At 50.0% G+C, this 27862-nt stretch overlaps 2 protein-coding genes across 7 annotated transcripts in view; one reads left to right on the forward strand and one right to left on the reverse strand.

The window, feature by feature from the left end:
• Window positions 1–12904, reverse strand: part of EARS2 (glutamyl-tRNA synthetase 2, mitochondrial) — an 18576-nt gene extending 5672 nt beyond the window's left edge. The window contains exons 1-5 of the mRNA XM_029949967.1: window positions 12412–12904; window positions 9748–9903; window positions 6444–6633; window positions 2875–3347; window positions 1391–1499 (exon numbers count right to left, since the gene is read on the reverse strand). Of these exons, the coding sequence (XP_029805827.1) occupies window positions 1391–1499; window positions 2875–3347; window positions 6444–6633; window positions 9748–9903; window positions 12412–12550 (1067 nt within the window). The 5' untranslated portion in view covers window positions 12551–12904. The remainder of the gene's footprint in view (window positions 1–1390; window positions 1500–2874; window positions 3348–6443; window positions 6634–9747; window positions 9904–12411) is intronic.
• Window positions 12679–27763, forward strand: UBFD1 (ubiquitin family domain containing 1). Of its 6 annotated transcripts, none has more exons than XM_029946588.1 (8): window positions 12679–12977; window positions 13161–13493; window positions 14423–14631; window positions 17363–17428; window positions 17585–17690; window positions 18872–18942; window positions 21428–21510; window positions 26284–27763. In XM_029946588.1, exons 1-7 carry the CDS (start codon window positions 12953–12955, stop codon window positions 21506–21508), a joined length of 891 nt encoding a protein of 296 aa, XP_029802448.1. In that variant the 5' UTR covers window positions 12679–12952; the 3' UTR covers window positions 21509–21510; window positions 26284–27763. The 6 variants fall into 6 exon arrangements, with proteins under 6 accessions (XP_029802448.1, XP_029802446.1, XP_029802451.1 ...); XM_029946586.1 differs by lacking the exon at window positions 26284–27763 and adding an exon at window positions 24004–24093 and having other exon boundaries at window positions 12682–12977; XM_029946591.1 differs by lacking the exon at window positions 26284–27763 and having other exon boundaries at window positions 12682–12977; window positions 18872–18922; window positions 21428–21501.
• The last annotated feature ends 99 nt before the right edge of the window (window positions 27764–27862 follow it).

Raw genomic sequence — 27862 nt, forward strand, 5'->3', positions numbered from 1 at the left:
ATGAGACCCTCTGCGAAGCTATCTGGAGCACACGCTGCCCCCAGACATAACGATTTCTTTAAAAAGGAACGAACACCACGTGCTGCAAGTGCTCTAGGACCTCCTCAGCAGCGGAGGAGACGGCAGAGAGAGCAATCAGGACACCCTAGTGGCCGCACTTGAGATAATACACAGAAGGTCCAGGGCCTGGGAGACAGGAAGTGCCAAGTTGATGTCACTTCGCATCGCTTCTTCCACCACACTCGTGGTGCCGCTCTGACAACCACTAATGCTACCACCGACATAATCCCAGCCGTGGCCTGATGCCGGCAACCCCGCAGGTAATCGAGACGTTAACAGCTCCGGCTGCACAGTGGCGGTCCCAATATTGCATCTCCTCTTGGATCCACGCCGAGCAAAGTCCACCTCCGTCCTCCTCTGGCTACCCTCGTGCTTCGGGGTGGACTGGAATGGGTCTAAAAGTATTTCCCTGCCCTGCCCCATTTCCTTGAGATACTGCTTTCCCTACAATCAGAAAGGTAGGGTCCAAGTTGCGCTCACTCGTGAACACCCTTTCAAGGGATGCCTGCCATTCGCTGTGAGAACGGGCTGGTTACGGAACACGGCCCTATGTGCTGGTTTCCTCCTATGCAAAAGAGCAAAGTCAGACAACTGACCAGATGTCTGATGGGAGATAAATGAAGAAACAACCTTCAGCACTGCGGTCAGTGCGAATTCTCTGGGCTCATGCAAGGAAAGCACAGAGGAGAGCCTATACCCTAACAGGTGCTCAAGAGATGGCATCAATGAGTCCCCTGTCCCTTAAGTATACCCCTGCCTGCTGGCTTTACCACCAAGGTCCTTAGATGGAATGTCAGCAGTGATCTGAACTGTAACTGGCTTTAGAGGTCTGAGTGAAGGGCTACGTGAAATGTAAAACAGGTGTCATGAGACAGTGCTCACTGTGCTGGTTTGTGGGTGGGGGGTGAGGGGGGAGAGGTGGATTCTGAGATGAAGATGCCCCTTTTCTCCAGGTCACGGCTAACAGAATCCATGCAAGGGACAGCCAGGAATAATGGGAATGACAGAAACAGTACGCACCATTTACTGAACACTTTCTATGTGCCAGGGGGTGTGCACAGTACCTTCATGCAACATTTAATTTAACTGAACTCCTACAATAATTGCACGACGTATGTACCATTATTAGAGAGGAGGAAACAGGCTCTAGGAGGCGAAGTGACTTACATGCTTTGTGTTCACAGACCATGAGACACCTGAGCCCACAGTAAAAGTCAGGTCCGTGTGACTCCAAAGCCCACTAGACCCTCTGCCATGGGTACCCATCATCAACAAGAAAGCCCTTTTCTACCAGAGCCCCCCCCCACCCCCCACCACCATTGCCACTCACCTGTTGAATTCCAGGAGCTTCTCCAAGTCCAACAGGGCTGAGTGGCAGGTGACCCGGGTCAGGTCAAACTGTTTTATCAACTCTGGCAGGGTCCTGCCCATCTGGTTCTCTGTAAGGAGGCAGGTCCAGCCTCAGCACCCTCCCTCACTTTTCAATCACAAGGGAGGCTGGGTGAGCACATTCTGGGTTCCCCATTCCAATCTGACCCAAGGGATTCAACTTCCAGCTCTTTTATAGATCAAGGGTCTGAAGGAGCTTTCCTTTGCAGAAAGGGTTCAGTCACTCAGGAAAAACAAGTTTGAAAACAACTGGGCGAGGGGCACCTGGGTGGCTCAGTCGGTTGAGCGTCCGACTTCAGCTCAGGGCATGATCTCATGGTTCATGGGTTTAAGCCCCACGTTGGGTTCTGTGCTGACTGCTCAGAGCCTGAAGCCTGCTTTGGATTCTGTGTCTCTTTCTCTGTCCCTCCTCCACTCACACTCTCTCTCTTAAAGTAAATAAATAAATGTTAAAAAACTTTTTGAAAACAACCGGACTAACCCAACCCTCACTGCAGGAGGGTTACAGGAACAGCATACTCACTACCTGGCTGTGCCCCAGAGATTCTGACCTCGCTGGTTTGGGACGGGGTCTGAGCATGACGGTGCTTTCTAAGCTTCCCAAGTGGTTCTGAAGCTCAGGCAGCCCTGAGAATTGCCGCGCCGGGAGCCGCTTCTCCGGAGCAGCAGCCCCGTCCCGTGCGGTCGGGAGGCATTATGGCTGAGCCGCAGCCTAAAGGGACCCTTTGCTATGTCCCGTACAGGCTCTGGGACTTTGGCAAGTCATCAAACCTGGCTGAGCCTCACAATCCTTTATAACAGCAGGGATAATTTAATCCTCTTAAGGATATTCTAAAGAGTAAATGAGATAAGAGCAGAATAAACAGCAAGCAGGCTATCAGTGCCACATTTCCAGAAATCCCCTCCACAAAGAGGTCATCCTAATTTGCTGCTGCTTTAAACTTCAGACTCTAAGTCTTGTACCAACGATAAGGGCTCCGGTTGGAATAAACCAGGGTCATGGCAGCCTTAGTAATACTGTTGGAACCCACACTTGCCATTGTGGGAATAATATAACTATAATAATCATAAGATCTACAGGTTTTTGTGCGAAGTGCAGACACTTTGCTGGGTGCCTCATACTCATGAGCTCAGGGAATTCTGACTTAGCCTTATGAGGTAGACGCTTATCCCCATTTTACAAAGAGGCAGGTAAGGCTCAAAGACCATAAGCTCCCTGACAGCAGGGGTTACATCCAGCTTGTTCACTGTGGTGGCCCTAGCACTTGACACCATGTCTGGCTCAGTGACCATCAGTTGGGAAAAGAAGGAACGATGCAAGGCCGTGCAGCAGGGATAAGGCAAAGGCACAGCCGGGCTGCCTGAACCAAAGCCCCAGCTCCTCACGGCACTAGTCCCACTGTGACCTCCCAGGCGGGCGGGTACCTGCAAACCCTGAGCCACAGTTGGTGATGATGTCCAGTAAGGCATCCGGCAGGAAGTCGGCAGCAGCAAAATGCTCCAGGAAAATGTCCCCTTGTCTCTTGGACAGTTTGCTGCCATCTTTGTTGAGGAGCAAGGGCAGGTGGGCAAAGCGAGGTGGCTGCCAGCCCAGGGCTCGATAGAGAAGCAGATGCTTGGAGGTGGAGACCAGCCACTCGGAGCCCCGCAGCACGTGGCTGATGCCCATGTGGTGGTCGTCCACCACGCAGGCCAGGTGGTATGTGGGGAAGCCATCGCTCTTCAGGATGACCGGGTCCCCCTCCACACTGGCCACTTCATGCCGATTCCAGCCATATACCAGGTCCTGGAAGGCTGGTGCCTCCCCCTCCAGGCGGAAGCGGATAGCAGGTTTAGGGCCTTTGGCTAGCTTCTGGGCCACCTGCCCCTGGCTCAGGGTCCGGCACCGATTGTCATACCTGTTGGGAAGCAGAGCAGCATAGGAGTTAGGAGTCCCAAAGAGACTAAATTCCACCTCTGTCTCTGATAGGTGATGACCTTGGCAGGTCACTTACTTCTTTAGCTCTGTTTCCAGTCCTGAACAGGGAGCGGAGTGATGTATGGGGAAGCCCAGTGATGGGTAACAGTGTGGCAGACACTTACACTTGCCTCCCTGCCTCCCTCTTCTTCTTGCTAAATAGCAAAATGCCTACGAGTCCAAGTATGGTTTGTGGACCCCTAGCAGCAGGCTCACCTGGAAGCCAGTCAGAAATGAAGCAACTCGGGTCCCAGGCCAGACGTGGTGAATCTGAATCTGCGTGTTAACTAGATCCCCACGTGAGTCGTCTGCACATTAAAGCATGAGAAGCTCGGATTTGTCCCCTGCTCTTTTTAAATTCTTCGTTATTATTATTTTTTAAATTTATTCTTGAGAAAGAGAGAGAGCATGCTCGTGCACGTGCTGGGAAGGGGCAGAAAGAAAAGGGGACAGAGGATCTGAAGTAGGCACTGTGCTAAGAGCAGAGAGCTGAAGTTGGCCACTTAACCAACTGCGCCACCCAGGCGCCCCTATTCTTTATAAGTAAACTCTACTGCCGATATGGGGCTTGAACTCACGACCCACGACCCTAAGATCAAGAGTTGCATGCTTCACCCACTAAGCCAGCTGGGAACCCATGGTTTGTCCCTTTTAAAAGGGTGCTCTGTTACTTACTCCCCAAAGAATCCTGACACAGAAATGTAAAGCTTGAAAACATACTCTGTGACACTGAGCCAAGTGTCCTATTAATAAATGGTTGTATGGATTCCACAACAGAACGTGACCGTAATTTAAAAAAATAACCTTCTGCCAATGGATAAGTAGACTGTTTATAATAAAAAAGTAAAGCTGTAGTGAACGTCGTGACCTCATACAAACATTCAGGGCTCGTCCAAACAGCTCATTTAAACTGGAACTCAGCTCATTTAAACTGGAACTCAGCTCATTTAAACTGGACGGGAGGCTATGAGAGCTTGACTCTTGACCTCAAGGATGGGAGTTCAAGCCCCACAGTGGGCATGAAGCCTCTCTTAAAAAAGGGGCAGAACACCTGGCTGGCTCAGTCGGAAGAGCATGCGACTTGATCCTGTGGTCATGAGTTTGAGCCCCAGTTTAGGTGTAGAGATTTCTTAAATAAACTTTAAAATTTTTGTTTTAATTTCTTATGGAAATAAACAAATTAGTATATAAATAAACTGGAACTCAAGATGTCCTGATGCCACTGCCAATGGGAAGCAAGGTGGTCAAGGCCACAGGGCAGTGTCTGCCAAAGCTCCAAACTGGCCCTGCAATTCCTCATCTGGGCAGGTCTCCAACAAACGCCCTGCGCACATGCACAACGACGTACGTCAGCATGACCCATCCCAGCTCTTTCACCCTAACTACAGATTAGAAATGGCACCCAGATTCATTGGTGAGAAGCCGGTTAAGGGATGGTACATCTGCACGGTGGAGTACCATGGAAGCATAAAAAAACTGTGTGGGCCTGTGCAGATATCCTCGAGACGGTAAGTGGGAACGGTAAGCTGCACAATCCGTTTATTGTGTGCTGCCATTGGAATGGGGAAGAGAAACAATATGCGTTCATCAGGATCTGTGTTGAGTGTCTCTGGAGAAGACGTAAGAAATTCTAGGGGCACCTGGGTGGTTCAGTCGGTTAGGCATCAGACTTCAGCTCAGGTCATGATCTCACGGTTCATGAATTTGAACTCCGCATTGAACTCCTTACTATAAACATAGAGCCTGCTTTGGATCCTGTCCTCTTCTCTCTCTGCCTCTCCCCAGCACACATGTGCACTCGCTCTCACTCTCTCTCTCTCTCTCAAGAATAAATAAACATATGGGGCTCCTGGGTGACTCAGTTGGTTAGGCGTCCAACTTGGTCTCAGGACATGATCTCACTTTCTGTGGGTTTGAGCCCCATATCGGGCTCTGTGCTGACAGCTCAGAGCCTGGAGCCTGCTTCCAATTCTGTGTCTCCCTCTTTCTCCCCCTCCCCTGCTTGTGCTCTGTCTCTGTCTCTCTCAAAAATAAACATTTTTTAAAAATTTTTTAAATGTTTTTTATTTATTTTTGATACAGAGAGAGACAGAGCATGAGATGGGGAGGGTCAGAGAGAGAAGGAGACACAGAACCAGAAGCAGGCTCCAGGCTCCGAGCTAGCCGCCAGCACAGAGTCCAATGCGGGGCTCAAACCCACGACCGTGAGATCTGACCTGAGCCGAAGCCGGAGGCTTAACCGACTGAGCCACCCAGGCACCCCAAAAATACACATTAAAAAAATTTTTTTAATAAATATGAAAAAAGAAAGAAAGAAAGAAAATACTAACTGCAGTTGTTTATGGAAAAGAAAATTGAGGGACCAGAGTCAGAGTTAGGAGAGATCTTTGCATATGTATCTCTCTGGCTCTGAAGAAACTTTACTTATTCAGAATAACAAATCATTGAAATTACTTTGCGTGTTACTACTGCCTGAGAGCCAGAGCGGTAGGCAGCTCCGACAAGGCCCCAGCGATCCAGCCTCTGGTGTTTCTGCCCTTGTGTCATCCCCTCCCTGGAGTGTGGGGTGGACCTAGTGACTTTCTTCTTGGGAACAGATGCGCAGAAGTGACAAGACGTTGCTTCCTCTATTCAGTTACAAAAAGACTGGCTTCTGTCTCACTGCTCTCTTTTGCTTTCTGTTCTCCTCGCCCGCAGCGAGGCCAGCGCTATGCTGTGAGCTGCGCTGTGGACAGGTCGCGTGGCCGGAGCTGGTGTCCCCGGGCAACAGCCAGCGCAGCCCGCGGTCTGCCACCAGCCTCGTGAGAGAAATGCAGGCGAATCCTCTGGAAGCCCAGCCTTGAGAAAACCACAAGCCTGGCCAGAACCTCGACTGCAGCTTTGAGAGACACAATGAGCCGGGCCAGCTGAGCTGTGCCCAGACTCCTGACCACAGAGGCCGTGCAGGGACCACAGTTTGGGGGGAATCTGTCCTGTAGCAACAGCTGAGGAAAGCACGAGACTCTGGGGAAGCAGCGCGAGAGGCCGGGGCTCTCACCGGGGCGTCTGGCGGTTCCTCAGGGCCTCCTTCTTCAGGAGCTCCAGGCGCTGCGGCGAGCAGAAGCAGGGGTAAGCGGCGCCGGACTCCAGCAGCGCTTCCGTGGCCTGGGCATACAGCTCCAGTCGCTGGGACTGCTGGTAGGGCCCCGCGGGACCTCCCTGGCGGGGGCTCTCGTCAGGGGGGATGCCTGCGGCACAACGGGAGAGAATGCTCACCAAATACTGATAAGGAAGATGCTGACAGCACCAGTTCCCGGCAGGGTTCTGTGTGCTTTATGCATATGGTAAAGCTTTTAATCCTTACAACAATCCTCAAGGTCGTTACTATCACAATTTCCCTTTTATGGGTGACAAGGTGAAAGACAGAGGGTAAGTGCTCAATGTTGTGAGGCCTGATGGATAAGGAGTCATGGGGTATGCCGCCTCCATAGCCTACACTCCCAATTGCACTTCCTCTCCAGCTCTCCTTTCCCTGAAGCGTGGACTCAAGGGAGTGAAGTAAGGTTCAGGGCACAGCCCTGGCTGGACCCCTGCTTCTGCGCCTGAGACGCTGTGACAAGGGATCCCGAAGACATGTGAGGGCTGCAGGGTCAAGCACCTGCCAGGCTGCTCTTACGTCCTGTGACATCCCCCAAGGCTCAGAACTGCCCCACCATGTAGATGCCATCACGGCTCCCATTCAGCACGGACACTGAGGCACAGAAGGGCTCTGTTACATCACTTGGCAACGCCAAGCGGTACAACCGTATTCGAATCCAGGCTAGCAGGCCACAGAATCCATGCTTTTCACCATTGATTGTACTGCCTCAGCTTCCTTCCCTGCAAAGTGGAGCTATGCTCTATCATGCAGAGCAGTGGCAAGAATGCACCTGTCAGTCCTTTCAAAGTGCTTGGGGGGGGTGGGTGGGGGGCGCCTGGGTGGCTCAGTCAGTTAAGCATCCGGCTTCGGCTCAGGTCATGATCTCACGGTTCATGTGTTCGAGCCCTGTGTTGGTCTCTGTGCTGACAGTTAGCTCAGAGCCTGGAGCCTGCTTCGGATTATGTGTCTCCCTCTCTCTCTGACCCTCCCCTGCTCACGCTATCACTTTCTGTCTCTCAAAAATAAATTAAAAACATTAAAAAAAAAAATGCTCAGCCCGAGGTTCACATGCAGAGCTGCAGCAATGGGTGCTGTTAAATGAATTGGGCTCTGTTGTCAGCCACAACTCCAACCCAAGGTCTCATTACCTCAGGTCACAAAGGACGGATTTAACCAATACACACTTCCTGTAGAGACAGAGGGGACGTAGAAGAGCCAGATGGTGATGTTTCTGCCCTCAAATAGCTTTCAATAAAAAAACCACTGATTTGTAGACTTCGAAATGGTGACTTTCATATCAGGGGAATTCTATGTCAATTACACACAAAAAGCGTGACTCCTAAATCAGGAAGCTGCAGAAGTTAGCCACCACTCTGCCACTCCACCACCTGCCAGGAGGAGGCTGTGCCAAGGGGCTGCAGGCCTCACTCTTGCAATCTGGCCGCACCAGGGGCTCCGAGGGTAAGACTCGTTCACCTCTGGACCTCTCGTTCAGGCAGTGGCTGACAGGCAGCAGGCGCTCCGTGAAATCCAAGTTCTCATGCTGGCCTGCCTAACAATGCATGGTTCAGCTGCGGCTGGCCTCTGTCCTCACATTTCCAGTCCCTCCACTTGTCACTGTGCTTGGGTCACACTGGCCTCTTTGCTGCTCCTCTAATACACCCTATGCTTTCTTTCAGCAGGGCCTTCACACCAGCTATTCCCTCTTTTTTTTTTAATTAAAAACATTTTTTTAACTTTTATTTTTGAGAGAGAGAGAGACACAGAGTCTGAACGGGGAGGGACAGAGAGAGAAGGAGACACCGAATCCGAAGCAGGCCCCAGGCTCTGAGCTGTCAGCACAGAGCCGAACTCATGAACTGTGAGATCACGATTTGAGCCAAAGTCAGATGCTTAATCGACTGAGCCACCCAGGCACACTGCTTTTAAAATTTTTTTAAGTTTATTCATTTATTTCGAGAGAGACAAAGATAGCACAAGTGGAGGATGGGCGGCGGGGGGGGGGGGGAGAATATCTTAATCAGACTCTGTGCTGCCAGCGCAGAGCCCAATGTGGGGCCCAAACTCATGAAACCGTAAGATAACGACCTGAACTGAAACCAAGAGTCGGATGCGTAACCTAGTGAGCCACCCAGGCGCCCTGCCTCAGCTTTGAAAAATCTTCACACAAGTAACCATAGGGCTGGCCCCTCATTTATATGATCCCTGCTTTAATGTCACCTCCTCACAGAAGACCACCCCGTCTAAAACAGCATCCCTCCCTGCCAGTTCCCTAACCTATTAACCTTTTCTCCATAGCACACATCCACACTTAACGTCACGGTGAACATGAATTACTTTATCTGTCTTCCAGTTACTGGGGACAGGGTCTCTGTTCAATGCTGGAACACGACCTTAATTATAAGGGATCTCTTTGAATGAATTCCTTTACTCAACTAATCTCGACTAAGCATCTGCCATAAAGTTCTACAATAGAAGGTAGAAATGAAATCAGTTTCTGCCCTTTGGGAACCCAAAGCCTAGTTAATAAGTTACTGGAGATTAAAATACACATCTCATAAAAGTCGTGGTATTTTTGGTATTTTTCCTTGGAGAGCTGATCTGGTTATACCTGTCCTGACAGGTAAGAAATTGTTGACCCAGGGAACACAAACACATGCCTCCTTGTCTTCCCGGGGTTTAGCAGTCCTCTGGAGTAAACTCCCCACAAGAAGACGGACTTTAGAAGCTATACACATTTTGTTTGGCTTATACAGTGTGGTTTAAAAAAGAAAATCTGAGCTCAAGTTTAACAATGACAAGTATTCATTAAAAACAAAAACAACACAGTAACAAAAACATGGGTTTCTGGCTCCTCTTGGAAGCCAGAAGGTTAGACAAGCTGGGCCAGCATTCCCACATGGGAACAGGAGCTGGAGCTTTCTCCAGCTCGCCACAGGCCTAGCCTCTCTAACTCCAACTTATGCTTGGCCTGAGTTTCCTGTCAGTTCCCAGTTGCACCTGACATTGGAAGATAAAAACAGAAACCTCAAAACAGCCTCAGAGCTCTTCTTCGGCCTCTTTCTAGGAGGGCAAGGGGGAGGGGCACGTGCCTCCTGAGGCAGCACACATACCCATCTCTCCAGGAACTCCTCGTTGTCTAGCTCGGGTCCCTGAGACCTACTGGCTCCCTTCTCTGCTCCCACGCCCCCCTTGGAAAAGGGTTCTTCCCTGCCCGCCTCACCGGCCCACTCCAGCATGTCCTCGATATTCTCCGCTGCCCCGGGCACGAGACGCGTCTGATCCGTGTCTTCCAGCCTGAGGATGAAACGCCCCTGGTGCTTCTTGGCAAAGATGTAGTTGTATAAGGCAGTGCGCAGGCCACCGATGTGCAGGAAGCCTGGCGGAAGAAGAGAACGGCTCAGACGACACAGGGAAGGTGAAGTGACATGCGTCCGCCAGGGGCAAGGGAGCCCCCGCTTGTAGCAGGATGTCCCAGTGAGTATCAAAGCTCAAGACACAGCTACCCCCGTCCCATCCTTCCAGCCACCACCGAGACAGCTAGACTGCTACAGAGGATGACAGGGTGTTCAACCCGTTTAGCTCCTCATCCTGGAAATAGAAAACCACCCACGTTTTAGAGCATGTAATTCTGTAAAAAAAAAAAAAAAAAAAGACTCCAACTCTTCCCAACTGCATCCACTGTTCTACTTAGATTTCCCTCAAGGTCAAGTTTTACTCAAATGAGGACAAACAAGAGGATTATCCACTGAAGCCATGCCAGACATCCACTTAACATGTACAAATTCAATGATGTGCTTGGGTAAAAAAAAAAAAAAAAGTCACAATAATTACCCATTAAAGAACTGTGCAATTACATTTTGCATACATTCTAATTTTCACCTTTTTAGCTTTAAATACTGACCAAAAGTAGTATTTGATTCCATTGTTATTTCTTTTCACCCGGATTTAAACTCCAAAGGTTTTACCTTTCCATCATTCCTGACTGAAGGCTTAAAAGGAAGCATTTACCCATTTCCCCTTATCTTCTTTGGTCCAGGCCACGGCCCTGTCTCCAAAGTGAGCTTCTCTGCATCTATAGGTTCAGGAGGCAGCATGGGACACAAAAGACTCTTCTGGAGTCAGGCAGACTCCTTCAACACAGATTATGTGTGACCTTCTAGTTATTACAAGATGACGACAAAACCAGTGGTCCCCATGAAAGAAGACAGGGGTCCAGGAGTTGAAGGCAAGACCTTTTAAATCAAATCTACCTGCATTTAAATTCTGCACCCACCATGTATCAATTGCTATCCTTTGTGCACTTTACTTCATGTGTATGACCTTCAATCTCCTCATCTGTTAAGATTAAAAAAAAAAAATAGAAACCTTCCTTACAAGGTTGTTGTGACCTAAGTGCTAATCAAAGTATACCTTTCAATTAATTTTAGCTATTAGTGATCTACATTGCTTGATAAATCTTTTATCTGTCTGTAGTCAGCAGCCTTTTCTATATGGGCTTTTCCTGCAAATCAGAAAAGAAAGGAGAACCATAATCATAATAAAGAATATTGTTTATTAAGCACTGAGTACCAGACCTTGCTAAGTGCCTCAGTTGCATTAGCTCAAACCCGGGAGGCAGGAACTATTACTAGCCCTGTTTGACAGAAGGGAAAGCTCAGAAGCTCAGAACAGTTATGTCATTTGCCCATGTCACACAGCTAACAAAGGGCAAAGCTGGAAATTTGGACCCAACCAACCTCAGACCCTGTCTCCCAACCACTATTTGAGCACTGTGCAAAGCCAGGTGCAGACACTTGCTGGTCTGGAAATTGCTGCCAGTTCATAACCAAGTTAAGTACAGCATGAGAATAAATATACATAGTACATATGAGAATAAGTATTTCAAAACTTAAAAATTTGACAGAATAGTTCTGTATCCAGTGAATTCAATAGAAATAGGTTCACATGTTGTATGCTTTTAATATCTATCCTTTTTAGTAACTGCTTTCTATTGCTTCTATAAAAATATTGATCCATAATCAACTGGAAATTAAAAACCAGTCGTGTCACAGTGGCTTGAGAGGCCTGCTCTATACTCTGCTGCCTGCCAGGAAAGATTCTATCACTGTGCAGCTGGGATCTCGCCACAAAGGCTTACATGTGGACCCAAAGGTTCTGAAGGAGAAGCATGCTCAGTGCGGAGAGGGCAGAGGGTGGCCTCTGTGAGAAAAATTTTAAAAAACCAGGGGAAATAGTGGGGAGCCCCGACAAAGCTCTCCGCTAGGGTACACGAAGAGGCTCTGCCTAACCCTCTGGCTCGCTGAGCGCCAACACTAACCACAAGGCCTTTGTACCTATAATTTCCTCTGTCTAAAGTCCCTCCAATAGGCTTTATATAGACTTCACACACCTAGCTAGCTGTTTCTTGTCTTTCGGTTCTCAACTCAAACGCTCCGTCCTCAAGACCTTCTTGAGCTTCCTACCTAACTTCCAGGGCCCTACTCCACTTTTCTTATTGCACATGTGACTAGAACTATAGTTATTTTTACACGTGTTTGTCGCGACTATGTATACTATGACAGGCTTTTTGAGAACGGGAGCCAAACGTTCTCGGAGACCACAGCATGCCAACGCCTAGAACAGTACCTGACACACAGTTTGTACTCGATACACATTTATTGAACCCATGGAAGAGACAGAAAGAGATGGTACAGTACAATAAACACAAAAAAACTTCCTGACAACGTGAATAAGTTCCGTTCGTGAGCCTACTTCTGCCCCTGTAAGATAGGATCGCGCTGCCCGCCCAGTCTGACTCGACCGGAAGGGATTCGTTGGGGAAGATTCGGGGGGTGGGCACGGTACGGTGGCCCTCGACCTGCAGCGTCACGTCCGCCCAGGTTACCTGTGGGGCTGGGGGCGAACCGCACCCGCACTGCAGCCCCGGGATCAGTGCCCAGGCTGGCCTCGCGCCGTCCCAAGGGGCGGCCTAAGGCCGCAGGGGGCCTCGCCGACTGCAGCACCCTCTTCAGAAGCACCGCCATGTGGGAAGAACCCGCACACGTGGGCTTCTCGGTGCATCACTTCCGGGGATCCCTCCCAGCCAATCCGCGTCTGCCACAGAGGACACAGCCCCGCCCCTTAAAGGCGCAGGCCTCCTTGCCGGCAAGCCCATACTCCCCAACGCCACGCCGGCCCCACTAGGCCTCTAGGGGGCAGGGCCCATCTTGCGGGCGACTTCCCGGGCCCGCCCCCCTCGGCTCCCGAAAGCTAAAGCGTGGCAGGGGGCCGGGCTGGGGAAGCGGAGGAGGCGGGTCTCCATAGAAACGTCCACCTGTTTCCGGCCAGGCTGTGCAAGATTAGGGGCTGCTGCGGGGGCCAATCTCAGCTAGCTCGTCTTTTCCCGGCGACCTCTGCGGGAGCGGTGGGTGTTGTACACAATCATCATGGCGGCGGCCGGAGCCCCGGATGGTGAGTGTGGCGGGGGTGGCGGGCGCCCGGGTTGGGCCCAAGTGAAGCGGGCCTCTGGGAGGGATGCGTCCGGGTCCGGTGGGGAGTAGTCTGGCTTGGAATCGGAGGTTCGGCAGCGCCCGAATAGGGTTCGGTCCCAGACCCAGCCTGCGGCGAGCGCCCACCCCCCTAACCCCCTTGCAGGCATGGAGGAACCTGGCATGGACACGGAGGCCGAGACGGTGGCGACCGAGGCCCCCGCGCGGCCCCTAAACTGCGTAGAGGCCGAAGTCGCGGCGGGGCCGGCGGCGGTCGAGGACTCCTGCGCTGCGCGAGGCAGCTTGCAGCCGGCCCCGGCCCAGCCCCCTGGGGACCCCGCGGCCCAGGCCTCGGTCAGCAACGGCGAGGACGCGGGCGGCGGCGCGGGCAGGGAGCTGGTAGACCTGAAGATCATCTGGAACAAGACTAAGCACGACGTGAAGTTTCCCCTGGATAGTACAGGCTCCGAGCTAAAACAGAAGATTCACTCCATTACAGGTAATCGTGTTGGCACTGTCAGTGATAGCCAGCCTCCCTCACCCCGCCTGCCGATTCCTAGTGCTTGCACTGTGCTAAGCACAGAGCTAGCCACTCTTTTTGCATCTGCTCCCTCAATGCTTAGAATAGTTCTCCAGTGTAAGTACTAATATGCCCATTGTTCCGATGGGGAAACTGAGACCCAAAATCGTACAGCTAGAAAGTATCTTGAGCTGAGATTCAGGTCCAGGTCTGACCTTTAGGCCCAAGCTTCCAAGCAGTGTTGCCGGAAACATCTATGAAAATCATCTGAGGTACATGTTAAATTTACAGCTCCTAGGCCCTTTCCCCTAGAGGGTTTGATTCAGTGGATCTGGAATATGTCCAGAAATTTATTTTTAGCAAGTATCTTGGGTAATTCTCATAAGGGAAATTTAGGAAACATTGCTGTTGACTATCAGTGCTGGCCCTTTCTTAGATTCTTATATTATTTAGGTTTCAGTATTGTCTTGTTTGCAGCACTTTGTCAACTGAAATGATTTTTTTTTTCCTCAAGTAGCCTGTAAGCTTCTAGAAACAATTTAGTCTTTATTGGTCTCTCTGAGGAGAAACCTTGTTGGAATCTCTGAGGCCTGTGGTCTTTCACTTAGTATTTGCGTGATTAGAGGCTTGAGGAACAAGGTGGAATGAATGATAGCTAATAATTGAACAATTACTGAATACCAGACGCTGCACTAAACGTTCTGTTTGCTTTATTAATTAATCCTTAAAACAAGTCCGTGCGGAAGGAATTACTGCCGTCATGATTATAAAATTTTGGAAACTCAGGGTATGAGTTGCCTGAGCGCACACAGGTGGTGGAGTATTCATTTCCAGGTCTGTTGCTGCACGGCCCTGCTCCAGGTACATTTTTCATCCCTTCCTTTCACTTTCTCCTACCTTCTCCCAAGGTCTCCCTCCTGCCATGCAAAAAGTCATGTACAAGGGACTCGTCCCTGAGGATAAGACATTGAGAGAAATAAAAGTGACCAGCGGAGCCAAGATCATGGTGGTTGGCTCCACGATAAATGATGTTTTAGCCGTAAACACGCCCAAAGATGCTGCCCAGCAGGACGCAAAGGCTGAAGAGAACAAGAAGGAGCCGCTCTGCAGGCAGAAAGTGAGTCTGTCGTGGGATTGCTCGTCCTGGGAAGTTTGCGGCTTTGTCCTCTGGAGCTTTGGCTGGTGAAATTCTTCCTAGAATAAGCTCCTTTTCAGACAGGGCCCCTGATGGAAATTTATGGAAGCAGTTGGGTGCCACTTGCTGTTGAGTGGGGGTGACAACCACCTGAGATTTGCAACTTTGTCTCATCTGGCGGGTCAGTGTGTCTCAAGTCTCCTTACTTTAGGATAAGGCCTTTGGAAGGCCAGTATTGAAAGGAATCCTTTGTGGGTTTCTCTTCTCTATTCAGTGCCAGAGAAAAATGCCACTGTTAGAATTGACCCCCCGTTTTGTACAAGTGCTTACACTTGTTTTTTGGTTTGTGGCTTCCCCCAAGTCAACAAGCCTTGTCTGGATAGGTGCAGAGCTCAGCAGAGGTTCCTCTAAGACTGACTTTTTCAGGAAGCCAGACGAAGCTGACTAGGAACATAACTGCATTGGCTTTGGGTTTTTTCCCTCCTTGGCCATGAAATGGGTGAAATGGCGCCTGATTTTTTACTTTCTCTGTTGCCTGTGTTTGATGGAAGAGATCCAGCCTTGTGCTTCTTATAGCCACTAAAATTCTTTTTGTAATTAGGGAAAGTGAGAGGATTTCATTGGAGAGGGAGTTGATTGGAAGAACCATCATTTGCCGCCTTACTACCCCGCAAACCCCACTCACCGTCCTGGAGCCTCTTGGCCACTCTTAGTAGCCTCCCAGCAAGACAGACAGTCTCACCTTAACCTGTGTCCCGAGTGGAGTAGACCAATTTGAACCAAGATCGGTTTTAGTGATCATAGGCACCAAGGCATGTGGCTCATAGTGTGAGGAGGAGACCATTTTGTGTTACAGATTCCAAATCCTGTATATGTGCTTACAAAACCTGATCAAAAACTAGCCCAGAATTACCGTGAATATTCATGTTTTGCTATAGAAACATTCATGTGTTCAGTGACAAGGTGCTACTCCAGATCCTACAGAGGATAATGTGTAACATATTAAAAAGTTTTTTTTAAATATTTGTTTAATTTTGAGAGAGAGAAAGAAGGGGGGGGGCAGAGAGGGAGGGAGACACAGAATCCAAAGCAGGCTCCAGGCTGTCAGCACAGAGCTCGACAAACTCATGAATTGTGAGATCATGACCTGAGCTGAAACTGCGAGTCAGTCAGACACTTAACTGACTGACCCACCCAGGCGCCCCATGTGTAACGTATTTTTAAATTATGTTGCTTTTATAAAGTCTATTCAGCTTTTAGGCTTTATAAAAATTAAAACACCTGTCTATGGGGTTTTAGCTAAGGAGTCGTAAATCTGTGTTAACAGTTAAATGGTATTTGCGCGGACGTTTTCACCCTCAAATATGAGATCAAAATGTAACCAATTGAGTTCTTCTCCATTTCTCTATCTTCCTCTGCCACATACATGAAATTGTCAAATGTGAGCACGTCAGAAGTGAGTGTTCCCGCCGGTCACACCCTTGGAGCAGTACACGCTTCTTAAACGTAGGTTTTGAGTTACTAATGGTAGTGTACCAGCCTTAAAAGTGTTTTCCTCAGTACAGGGAAAATTCTTGCACAAGGTGCTTATGAGGTAGGAGTCGAATGAAGCTGTTAATCTCTGCTGCTTTGTTCCACTGATGCTAATTATGAGGCCCAACATGGGCTAATGAGAGGGACCCATTCTCCTGACTTTTTATCAGCTTGTTGAGGAATCTGGGGCCGATACATATGGGGACCCTCTGCTTGCAGTCTGGCACTACTGAGTTTATCCCTGCAGAGGGTCTCGGCCATGCCAGGGAGCCTTCGAAGTGGCCACCTGGTGCTTCACTTTGGTGGTCTTGTTTTCCTTCACCCACTTGCTGCTCTGCCATTCCAGCTTTCCCAAATAGCAAATAATGACCAAAAAGCCACAGGTGGAGAAGAAACACGCTTGGGCATTTAGGCTGGTTAAGAGCTGTTTTAGGGAGCCATGAGCCTAATGAGAGAGCCCTTAACAAGCTGCCTGAAACCCCCTGGGGGCAGGGTCAGCAACTTCTTAATGTCAGCCCGTAGAGCCATGAGCATTTCTCTTAGAAACGTGCTTCTCCAGGCTTTCTGGTCAGCCGGGGTTAGGGTAGGGCAGCCGGGCCGTCTTCTGTAGTCGGCCGAGTTTGCATTTGTTGCAGAAATGCTCCTCGTAGGCAGGTAGCAGGCTGGTTACATCTCCTGATCAGTTTCTTTGGGAGGTTAAGGTGACACAAATGGCTGTCATTTTGAACTTAGCAGGAGAACACCTCCCTTTGCGGTTCTCTCTAACTTGATGTTCATCCCTGTCAGTGGCAGTGTTTTTGGTCAGAGGAGGGGAGTGGAATTCATTTGGATTAGCAATCTGGAAACCCTCATTGCTCTAGAATGCTGATGTGTAATACAGCAGCCATGTAAAATTGACTAAAATTGAGAATTCAGTTCCTCATGTCTACTAGCCACATGTCAAGTGCTTAATAGCCACAAATGTCCTGTGGCTGCTGTTTCAGATGGCACAGATAGAGGACATTTCTTTCAGAGACATTCCTGCCTCTGCTCCTTAAAGTCAGAAAACTCATAATCTGTACACGTTAAAAGCTTTTGAGCGGAAACAGCAAGGCTTTTTTTCTCTTTTTCAGAAAGGTAGTGATAGGACTAAATGCAGTCAACTGTTTCATTTAATTATTTCTTCTGACTTATGTTATAGCAACACAGGAAAGTGTTGGATAAAGGAAAACCCGAAGATGTGATGCCATCTGTTAAGGGTGCCCAGGTAAGCCGGACTCCTTTGTGAGCGTCCTGCAAACAAACCAGGTCTGCCTTCTGACTTCCCGAGGTTCCTGTGATCGCATCCTCACATTCTGTCCCCTGTCCTTCCGTGTTGCGCCTTGTTTCTGGTCCATCTCTTATTGTGCTCCTGTGCCTCCAGGAGCGCCTGCCCACGGTCCCCTTATCCGGCATGTACAACAAGTCCGGAGGCAAAGTGAGGCTTACCTTCAAGCTAGAACAAGACCAGCTGTGGATCGGCACTAAAGGTAGGTTCCTGCTCTTGGCCTCCTCCTGGCCCGGCGCGGGCCCTCGGCGGTGCTCGGTCCTGGGTGCCACTGCGCTCCTCCTGAGATCTCTCTTTTTTCACTGTGCTTGGCGTGCTTTTGTCTTTGCTTTTAGATGCTCACCTTCTGTTTGGACCTTTTTCCCCTCATTCTTTTCAGTCTTCTGTCAGGGCCAGTCCTTCAACAGTGGCTCTTCCCATGCGCCCAAAACCGGAGGTCCCAAATGTGTGGCCCGAGGGCCAGGCCTGGTCCACAGACCAGGGTTTTTTGGATTGACACACGTTCTGTAAAAATTAAGAGATTTCACTTGATCTCACGTGGGGGTTTATGGGCTTCTCTTGAAAAAATAAAAAAAGATGTAGCCATTCTGGACCTGCATTCTCACATGGCAGCGATCGGCTGGAGACAAGCGGTAGTTTCAGATGAGCCTCCTCCTCACTGCCCTGTTTGCCTCCTGTGGAGGCACCTGTCCCCACCCCCACTTACCTGTTTGTGCCCTGCCCGCCTCCACCTCCCCCTGCCTGTGCCCGGTGGGGCAGCCTTGCTGCTTGCTGTTGGCTGGGAATTGTCTCTGACTCTCCTCCCGCTGCGTTCCCCCAGATGGTTCAAAGTCTTGTCAGTTATGCTCCAGAATTATGTGTCTCCTCCCCTTTTTTTTGCCACTGTATCGTGCCAGTTAGAACTCCTAGCCTCTTTAAACTTGGTTTGTTAAAGCACATTAACCTATTTCCCTGCCCTGTCTGTGTTCTGTTGTGTCCTGCCCATCTTTTTCACTGGTTCCCGTGCTCAAAAACCTTTGGCTCTTTTGGGCTAAGTTCAAATGCCTAAACATAGTGTCCAGTGTTGTCAAATTCTGGATCTTGCCTTCCGCCCTGCTTGCCCTGTTTATACGCCGTGGGCTCCAGCTGCACCAGCCTGCACTTTCCACCGTGCTCTGCACAGCCCTGCGTCTTTGCTCCTGCGGGGCCCTTACCTGGAATGCCTTCTTCCCATTCCTTGTTATTAATAACATCTTCTGAGGCCCAGTGAAAAGCCCTCTCCTAATGAAGCCTTCCCCGGTGCCCCGCCTCCCCGAACGAATTGCTGCCGCTTCTGTTCATAGAGCGCTCCGTTTACATCCCCAGAGCACTCATTACTCTCTGACTTGTCTGTCCCCCTGTTAGATTCCTGGAGGGAACCGAACATGCCTAATTCACCTGTTTCTGGCCAGCACTGTAGGTATTCAGTGTTCGAGGTAAATGCTAAAGAGAAGTCTAGGGGGTCCCGTCCCGTGAGGTTACCTGGTTTCAGGGACAGGCCGTTTAGTACGACTGCTTAATGTGGGACCACAGTTTAATGGAAAATAATCAGCGGGGCGATGGGGAGTGAGGTGTGTGCTCCTTCAGAATGTCAAAACATGTTTTCTTGTTTGTAACCCTGTCCTGGTTCTTAAGGCGAACAAACACCAAAATTCCAAATGCTTGAGTTTTCTAACAATTTTATGATAGCTTGCTGTATATTCTTTGTTTCATATTCATTTCTAACTGCATGGTCAAAAAGCAGGTTTTGCAGAATACGTGAGGGCGTCCCCAGTTTTCCCAAGGGCCTCTGGACCCCCGTTCACAGACCTTTCCCTTCCCTTCCTACAGAGCCTGTCCCAGCATCGGTCTTGTTTCGTTGTGAGCTGCCCTGCCTCTGTCAGACCCTTACTTGTTCATGACTTTGTAGGTGGTTTTGCTCAGTTCTCCATCATGAAGAGTTGACTTTCCCAAATCCTGCCTCTTCCTCGACTTCCACTTTCTCTTCCGGGCAGTCCCATGGAAGCAGTTGCTAAGACTGATGCAGAAAGTCCCTGACGGCCAGGAGAACAGGTGCAGGCAGGGGAGGCTGGATGAGGACAGTGTGCAGGTGCCCGTCCGTCCTCGGGGAACGTTTCCGAGTGAGGAGGCTGTGGGAAGGCCGTCCTCACTGTGGCCCTAGGCAGAATGCCCTGGACTTGTGTTGGAGGTTTTATATCTGCTCGTAGGAGCAGCTGCTTTCCTGCTTTGGCACAAGAATCTCGGTATGTTGGGGCTTCCGAGCTGTCTGAAGCCTCCTGACTCACCAGCCTGATGAAAGAGCGTGGCCAAGACCCCAGTTTTCACAGGGTGGCCGAGGCTCAGGTTTTCACTCTCACCCAGACCACTGTATCGATGTATGTCACGCAGTGTCCTCACTTGGCCAGGAGTCTTGTCATCTGAGTGTCATAAGCAGCCTCCCAGCAGGACAGCTTGTTCTGGGAGTTGGCTACCAGCCACTGGCTTCATCTTTCTACTGGCGAGGAGCCACCGTGAAGTGACCATCCCAGCAGCTGGTTGGCCTCTTTGTTGACAGGACTCGATCCAGAGTGACGCTCAGGGGCTCCTACGTGCAGTTGAAACTCTGTGGTAGCCCGTGTAGGAGGCAGTCCTCACATCCTCCGGCCGGGCGGCGGGAAGGACGAGCTTCAGGCGAAGTCACCAGCAGGGGCGTGCACCCTGGCCGCACGGGAGGCCAGTGGGATCGAGCTCATTGCTGTCACTAGGAATGTGGGCCCAGGCTTGACTTTTCAAGAGAAGCCAGAAATTTATCTTTTTATGTGAAATCTCTGGACATTTCAAGGTGGCTGGTGTTTAAAAACGTTTCCATCTTAGAGACAGCTGCTGGTCAGGTCCTGGCTGTGGGTCACTATTTCAGAACCACTGAAAGTCAGAACCTGAATGGATGTCTTCACGTTCGTTCTCCCCCCATCCCCATTTATCAGAACCCCAAGGCCCACAGAATGGAAATAAAATGTCTCTAGTCACCAGCCAGCTTAGAACCCAGGTCTCTAAATTCTAGATCTGTTTTGTCAACTCCTCTATTTTCAGATTCTGCCTTTTCCAGTTTTTCCTTTCTGCAAAGGCTGTAATGAGTTTTTTCCAAGTTGGTTTAACTTTGCTGAGAACTTCCCCGTCCCCTGCTGTGTCTGCTGCTCCTAGGGGGTGGGCTCTTATGCAGGGACTCCCACCTCCTGCCTCCAGGCCCCACCCTGCGGCTCTTGGCTCACTTCCTGCAAGCTCCTCTCACTCCTGGCATCCCTCACTGCCTCCTCTTTCTTACCTGCCACCCTTAAACTTGCTGCAGAATGTCTCCTCAGCCTCCTGGGATCAGTGATACCTTGAGGGTTAATCCTAAAATGTCATAAATGTTTTAAGAGAACTTCCTCAGATGTGGGTATATGGAGGGTTGGGGGGCCGGGAGAGGGAACTGTGGGAGGGCAAGTGACGCGGATGGGATAGAAACTAGTCTGAAACCCCCAAGCACCGCTGGCCTGTGCGAGCCACGGGGGCATGCTGTTCCCTCTGTTCTTGGTCCTCTTGACTGCCCCTGCCAGAGACCTTAGCCATTCCTGGGCTTGGGCAAGAGCACTGCAGTGGGAATCCTTGGGTGTTTATAAATTGCCGGGCTTCTAAAAATAACACCAGGGAAGCACTGTCTTTGCTCCCAGGATCTTTAATATGTCATTGCAAGTCCTGTTCCCTGTTTGCTCCCAAGAAGCTCCCAGCTGCCAAGCAGAGCTCTGGGAGCGCTGGTCGGAAGACTATTCCATCATCCCTAGAGCACATGGGAGACTTGAGATTACAGTAGATCCCAAAGCCACCAGCCCTGATGAGGGACTGCTGAGTCACAGGAGTGGACAGGAGGGCCTTTGAGTAATCACTGTAATCCCTCTCAACTAGAGCGGACTGAGAAATTGCCCATGGGCTCCATTAAAAATGTGGTCAGTGAACCTATCGAAGGACACGAAGACTACCACATGATGGTAAGTATCCCGGCGTGGGTTAGCCTCTCACTACCCTTCTGCTCGTCTAGCAGGGAATGGGCTCTAGCTGAACTTCTCTAACTGAAGAAGTAAACTCAGTATTCAGAAGACGCTCAGTTTTAAGACTCATGTTTTCATCACCTACCTAGAACTTAATCTATGACCTATTCCTCAGTTTATTTTGCAACTCCCCCCAACCAGTTTAAAGGGAGTATGTTTGATACCTTTACCTTCCTCTTATTTGTAACATTTTGTCTTTAGACCAGGAAAATAAATACAGACAGGAGGATTGGCTTATGGGTTTTCATTTTAACTTTTGTCCTACGTATAAAACAAAATCTCCCACCAGCCTGGGTATTGGTGAGGTTGCCAGGCAGTCTCCTTTTGTGATGGTGTCGCTCTTCTCAGGCGGCAGCTGTCAGGTGGCCGAGGGCCCTAGTGGGGAGGATGGGGTGTGTGGCCATCATTCTGCATGGAGGTTTCCTCTAAAGAGAGCAGGCGCTTCTCTCCCGGGTGACGTTTGGAGGCTTTCCTCGAGTTTGCGCAGAACAAGCAAGAATCCAGTGATGGAGTGAACGGGGCAACTTGGGCAACCCCCTGACTTCTCCCAGCACTGTTAGGAGGGGCCACGTTAGGAGGGAAGTTTGGTTACCAGAACTTGTAAGTTACTTTGCCAGGGGCCTAACCTGAGCCAGCAGTCGGTAGGGACAGGGCCGCCTGCCATTCTCCCGTCGGAGGCGGCAGGTGTTGTAGCTCTCAGCCCACAGCACTGGCTGTGTCAGCCCCGGCATGGAGATAAGGATCAGCTGTGGCTCGACCTGCGCGGTGGTATGCAGAATCTCCTGCAGAGGGAGGTGTAGGAAGATCCCAGGAGCAGGGGGTTCTGGTGATCGAGAAGTCCTCTCTGGGCAGGTGGCAAGTCCCCTGGCCCCGGGGAAGTCAGTCCTGTCCCACCTGTCCCCACTCTTGGCCTGTTGGTCTGTCTGCGCCGAGGCACTGAAGCCAGGCCGCGATTGGCGTTGCAGTCCCTGGGCCGCAGGGCTTCTGGGTGACCTGGGAGGGACAGCGTCACAGGGGCTGCTGTCAGGCCCCCTGGCAGCCCATCCTTCAAGGATTGCAGACAGATTTGTTCTGCCTACTCAGCTGTTTTTTCCATTTACAAAGATGGACTCTTAAGTATTTTCAGCTGGGCCCCTTCACTCCCTTTTGAAACTTTCATCTTTCCCATTTTGCACGGTAGCATTTGCAGCCTGGGTTTTCAGGCAGCCTGGTGAGAGGGATGTCAGACCAGTCGAGTGGACCTTTCAGAAGTTGGCTTGGATGACCGACCAATGCCGCCTTACTCAGTTTAAGTTCTTATTTCTCTCCCGGGTTATCCGGCGAGAGTGGTGCTCCTAGCCCCTTCTCGTCACTCAACACCAGTGAGTGGCATCCTCCCCGCTCAGTGAAAGGACTTCCCTCATTTTTTAGATGCCGTATCAGCTAGATTAACAGTATCATAGTTCACATCAGAGAAGATGGCTGTGCTTTCGTTCCCAGAGGAATGTTTGAAAAGGCAGAAAAGAACAGAGAGTACTGTAAAAAAAAAAAAAAAAAACTCATATACCCGTCACGAAGAAATGATCACTGTAAATATTTTATGATTGCTTTAAACCTTTTTTTTTTTTAAATGAGAGAAAATCTACCGAAAGTGAACATGTCCCAGTGTCTCCCCCTCCCCCATGACCATGAGCATGATTTATCATGTGGATCCTTCCCAGCTCTCTACGCTTTTATGTTCGTATAAATCCATGGACAAGATACAGTACTGTTTTGTGTTTTTTCAGTCTTCATAAATGGTCTCATGGTATGTATCGTTCTGCAACTTGCTGTTTTTGGTTCGACATCGTGATCTGTCTGTATTAACTGTAGATCCAGTTCATACCTTTGAAAAATAATCCTGCATTCATCCGAGTAGGCCACCACGTCACTTTTAGTTTTTGCGTTCCCTTACCGTTGGACATGTAGGTCGTTCCCGGGTTGTCCCCAGTTCTGACAGTGCTGCTTTGAACGTTCAGACCTGTCTCCTTGTGCATGTGTGACAGTTTCTCTAGGGCAGTGGTTGTCAGACTGGTCTCTGGATCAGTAGTATGACATCACCTGGGATCTTGTTAGAAATGCAGATTCTCAGGCCCCAGACCTCCCTGAATGAGAAACTCTGGGGGTGGGGGAGAGGTGGAGCCCACCAGTCTGTTCTAACAAGCCTTCCAGATGGTTCTGATGCACACTCAAGTTTGGGAGCCACTGCTTTAGGATCGGCTATGCTTAACTCGCCTACCACTTTTTGGTTTTTTTGTTTTGTTTTTGGTTTTGGACAGGAGAATGCTCCCCGTGTGCACAGTTTTCCCCTTCCCGTAATGAATTCACTTCTCAGCCCTCCCCCGTGTGTGTCATGCTGCCTGCTTAGTCTCCCGACCTCTGAAGTACTGCTTGGTTTTCCTTTTTCCCTTCCAGGCGTTTCAGTTGGGCCCCACGGAAGCCTCTTACTACTGGGTATACTGGGTCCCAACTCAATATGTGGATGCAATCAAAGACACTGTGCTGGGGAAGTGGCAGTATTTTTGAAAGCACTTTCACCTCTGGCCCAGGAGACTGACCCAAAGTGAAGGACATTGCTGGGAGAGGCCTGCAGCATCCCTGGATTTCAGAGTTCTGGGACTTTGTTCAAAAAAAAGCTATATCCAATCTAAGGCGATGTGGTGACTGAAGCCAGAGGTGATGTACTTTCACCATTAGCTTAATTTTAACTTAAAATCACCGGTTCCCTTTTCTTGCAGTCAGCTCCATACCATTTTTAAAGTTGATATGGTGGAAATCAATAAATCTGAATTCTGAACATGTGTGGAATACTCTTAAGTGTGTTTGAGAGTAGATCTGCCAATTTTGTTTAGAACAGAACGATATAAAAAGCTTGCTGGTTTCCTTTTTGTTTTTTAAGGTGACTTCAACTGAAATATTTTCATAAATCTTTGGTTGCAAACATTTGGACTGCGTTGTGATGAGCTGGGCTTTTTCCTTTTCATATAAAATTGTATGCAAAACAAGGGGGGTTAGTAAGCCATATTTTTCTGTCCATGGATTCAGATTTAATTCTTTTCCCTTTTTTATGTTCTCGCTTCCTAGGTTTGAGTTTTTGTTTTAAAACCCAAAGATGTCAGTTCCTGTTTTTGTACCTCATCAAGGTTTCCTCTCCTGGCCTCCCTCCCACCCGTGCTGCTGCTGGAGAACGCGCGGGGGTGGGGGGGAAGAGCTGTTGGTCCAGGGCAGGGAGCTCTCGCGCCGGGCCCCGACCTCTGGGGAGTTCTGCTGCCGGGGCCGTGGTTGTCTGGCGGCCTCACTGATTTGCCTCGAGGCCCAGCCCGGTGTGAGTGCACACCCAGGCTGTGCTGCTCCAAAGCCACAGCTCCCAGGCCAACCAAGGCCCCTTTGAGGAGGTGGAAGGCGGTTTCCACAGCCATATAGCCACAGGCCCAGGTCCTTCTTTCTTTCGGAGTTCTGAGAAATTCTTAAGCAGTCCAACGATTATTTCAATTATGCTTCTCCATTTGGTCCATCTGCTCATGCGTTATGTTCAAGTGTCCTTCATCCCAGGGCCAGAGATGCTGCCTTTCTCAAAGACACGTTGACCTAGTGGGTTGGCCGATGTATTTAAACATCGAAAATGGGATAAATCGCTTTCGTGAATTAGCTCACCCTCTTCTGGTTTTAGCCCTTATGTTCTTGGTACACATGAGCTTCTGTTGTCTCCTTATGGCTTGATGGCCTCTGACAGGAGGGCGAGTCTCTTGGTGAATGGTCCCCTCTGTACTCTTTGCTTTCCCTCTGCTGGCTGTCTTTGCCGCTCTCCTCTCCCTGGCTGCAGGCTCTCATCATAAGGTTTGGCGAGAGATTTTTCCGGACTTCACATTTTGGATTCTAGGCTATTCCCCCTCATTCTGTGAAACGTAATTAGCATGTGTTCGCCTAAGATGACTATTCCTCGTGAGCCAGTTAATGATGATACTCTACGCCCTTTCCTTCCAAGCTGTAGTTCAGGCATCCAGCCCATGTAGACAGACTCGTGCTTCTCATGGTATAGCCCGTGCCCAGTTGTGCATCTGGGCAGGGAAATCTACTCTTGCTTTTGGGGGAGAGGAGGCATACGTACATTAAGTGAAGTGTCACATCCAAGAAACTGCCTGTTTGTCATCCCTTGAAGAAAGAGCAGTTGCTGCAGCATTTCTGTCTTTGTTGGCCTGTGGTGCCTGGAGCAAAGGGCTTCTTTGCTACTTGTCAGAGCCTCCCTCTGTGGTGGGTGGGTCTGCAGAGGAAATGATCACGTAGCAAGCGGGGGCTCCCCCCGGTGTGAATACTGCCCTTTTCTTCGGCCAGCGGCCCTGTCCTGGAGATGTGTCCTGACAGGGCCACATGCCTACTTTGTTCCCGCAGAGCCAGTGTCTCTGTCCCCAGGCTGGCCTCACAGTGCTGCTCGCCGAGGCCCTTCCCACCAGCCCCACTGTGTGCCCTGTTCAGTGGCTGCCCGTGCCATCTGCCCTCCTTTCCTCCCAGCGAGAGCGTGCATCCCTTCACCTCCCTGCTCCCCAAGGGCCAAACCGCTTCTCACTCAGGCTGCTGTCATTTCTAGGCAGGACCAAAGCCTGCGTGAGCCTTTTTGTTTTATGTAAAATGGTGCTTTTTTCCTTACTTTGAGATACTATATATAAATAATAATGTCAACGACATCTTTTCATACAGAGCCGTTGGAGTATTGCTTTATGGAGCTCAGTAAATTTGCTAGAATGATCTTGAGCTCTGGCTCCTGACCGTGTCTGCATGGAGACCTTGCTGGGAGCGCTCGGGAGAGCAGAGGTGGACAGCACCAGAAGCCGCTGGGAGAAGTATTTGATTTAGATCCATGTCCGGGTCACAGCAGTATTCACGGGTTTGTCACTCGGTCCCATGAGCGGTCTCTTCCTAACCTTGTTTGTGGTCCAGAATATACCAAGTCTGTGTTAGCAAATGAAGTATTCGTCCCCCTTGGTGGCATCACAGTGTTCATTTTTCCTGAGGATTATTTCCGTGCAGCGCCTTCCCTGTTGGAAGGGACTGGTTCCTTCCCTGGGGTCGTGCCCTGCAGGTGGGTGGCTTCAGAAGGAGCTGGTTCCGAGGAGGGGCCAGCAGGCAGGGAGCAGGCTTGCGGGCTCGCCATCTCTTCCGTGCCGGGTGCCTCCCGGGCCTCCTGAGGGGCTGCTTTCCCTGTGGGTCTTTGCCACAGACATCAGGTATCCCTTCCCTCCCCGAGGCCACTTGGGCGAGTAGTGATAAGGTTACTGCTGCCAGGGCTCCATCCCTCACAGCTCTGTTTCTGTCCGTCTGGTCAGAGAACTTAGAAAAGCAAACTCACGAGTTGCTGAAGTCTGTGGTGTGAAGTATTTTAATTGAAGCTAGGCCTTTTGCAAGTCGTGTTCACTCTTTGCAGATGGGATTGAACCAAGGATGCCCCTGCAGACACGGTAGGGGCCACCGAGGCCTCAGTAGATTCCTTAGTGGCTGCTCTGCCTGACGAGGGCCAAAGAGACCAACTCTGCCACTTTGCCACATCTCAGAAAAGTTGCCATATTTCAGCCAGAAGGGACTTGCTTTCCTCTTCTTCCTTTAACCATGTGCCTGGAGCAGCCGTCCTGGGCTCTTGCACTTGGCCCACCCTTGCTTTGCTGGGGCAGTGAAGGGGAAGGGACGGACTCTGCCAGTCAGGGCCGTGCGAGGGCAGGCCTGCTTTCCACCCTGTCTTCTGAGGGGACCTCTCTCTTGCTCCTTGCTGCTCTGTTCATGCCGGTTGTCTTGGAAAAAGGACAGTCCCTTTGTCCTAAGGCTTTGTGAGGAAGTCCTCTCCATTTAGGATTGGCACCTGTTTCCTTCCGAGTAGGTGCAGAACATCTGGCACCTCTCCCTGCCAGGCTGGGTGGTTCTACTGCTTTCTGAATTTCTATAAACCTCTTTTCTTTCTCAAAGAGTTCTGCAGAATTATTTGACAATATACGTAAGTACCATGTTTCCTTGTGGTGTGCGCTCTGTTCTGGTTTCTGTTTTTAAATCAAATGCCTGTTTGAGAGGAGATGAACGTATTTAGTCTATTAGATTTGCGCTGCTGGATTTTTTTTAAAGTGTAACCTTGACTAGCTGTCTTATTGTTTATCCTGTAAGATTAGTCTATCAATTAAAGTTTGATAATTAATTTCGTCTCCTTTTCCTTCCAGTTTTTCATGCGCCTAATCCATCCTGGGGATTGACCAACATTTGGGACTGGGCCTGGGGCCTTTTTTTTTTTTTTTTT

Source organism: Suricata suricatta, chromosome 8 (genome assembly GCF_006229205.1).
Source record: "Suricata suricatta isolate VVHF042 chromosome 8, meerkat_22Aug2017_6uvM2_HiC, whole genome shotgun sequence".
NCBI classification, from domain to species: Eukaryota; Metazoa; Chordata; class Mammalia; order Carnivora; family Herpestidae; genus Suricata; species Suricata suricatta.

Excerpts from the sequence above, each read along its gene's own strand:
- UBFD1 (XM_029946585.1), top strand. The coding sequence starts at position 12,953 with ATGGCGGCGGCCGGAGCCCCGGATG. Across the intron at positions 12,978-13,160 it reads GGCGGCCGGAGCCCCGGATG|GCATGGAGGAACCTGGCATG; the intron begins GTGAGTGTGGCG and ends ACCCCCTTGCAG. Across the intron at positions 17,429-17,584 it reads CATCTGTTAAGGGTGCCCAG|GAGCGCCTGCCCACGGTCCC; the intron begins GTAAGCCGGACT and ends CTGTGCCTCCAG.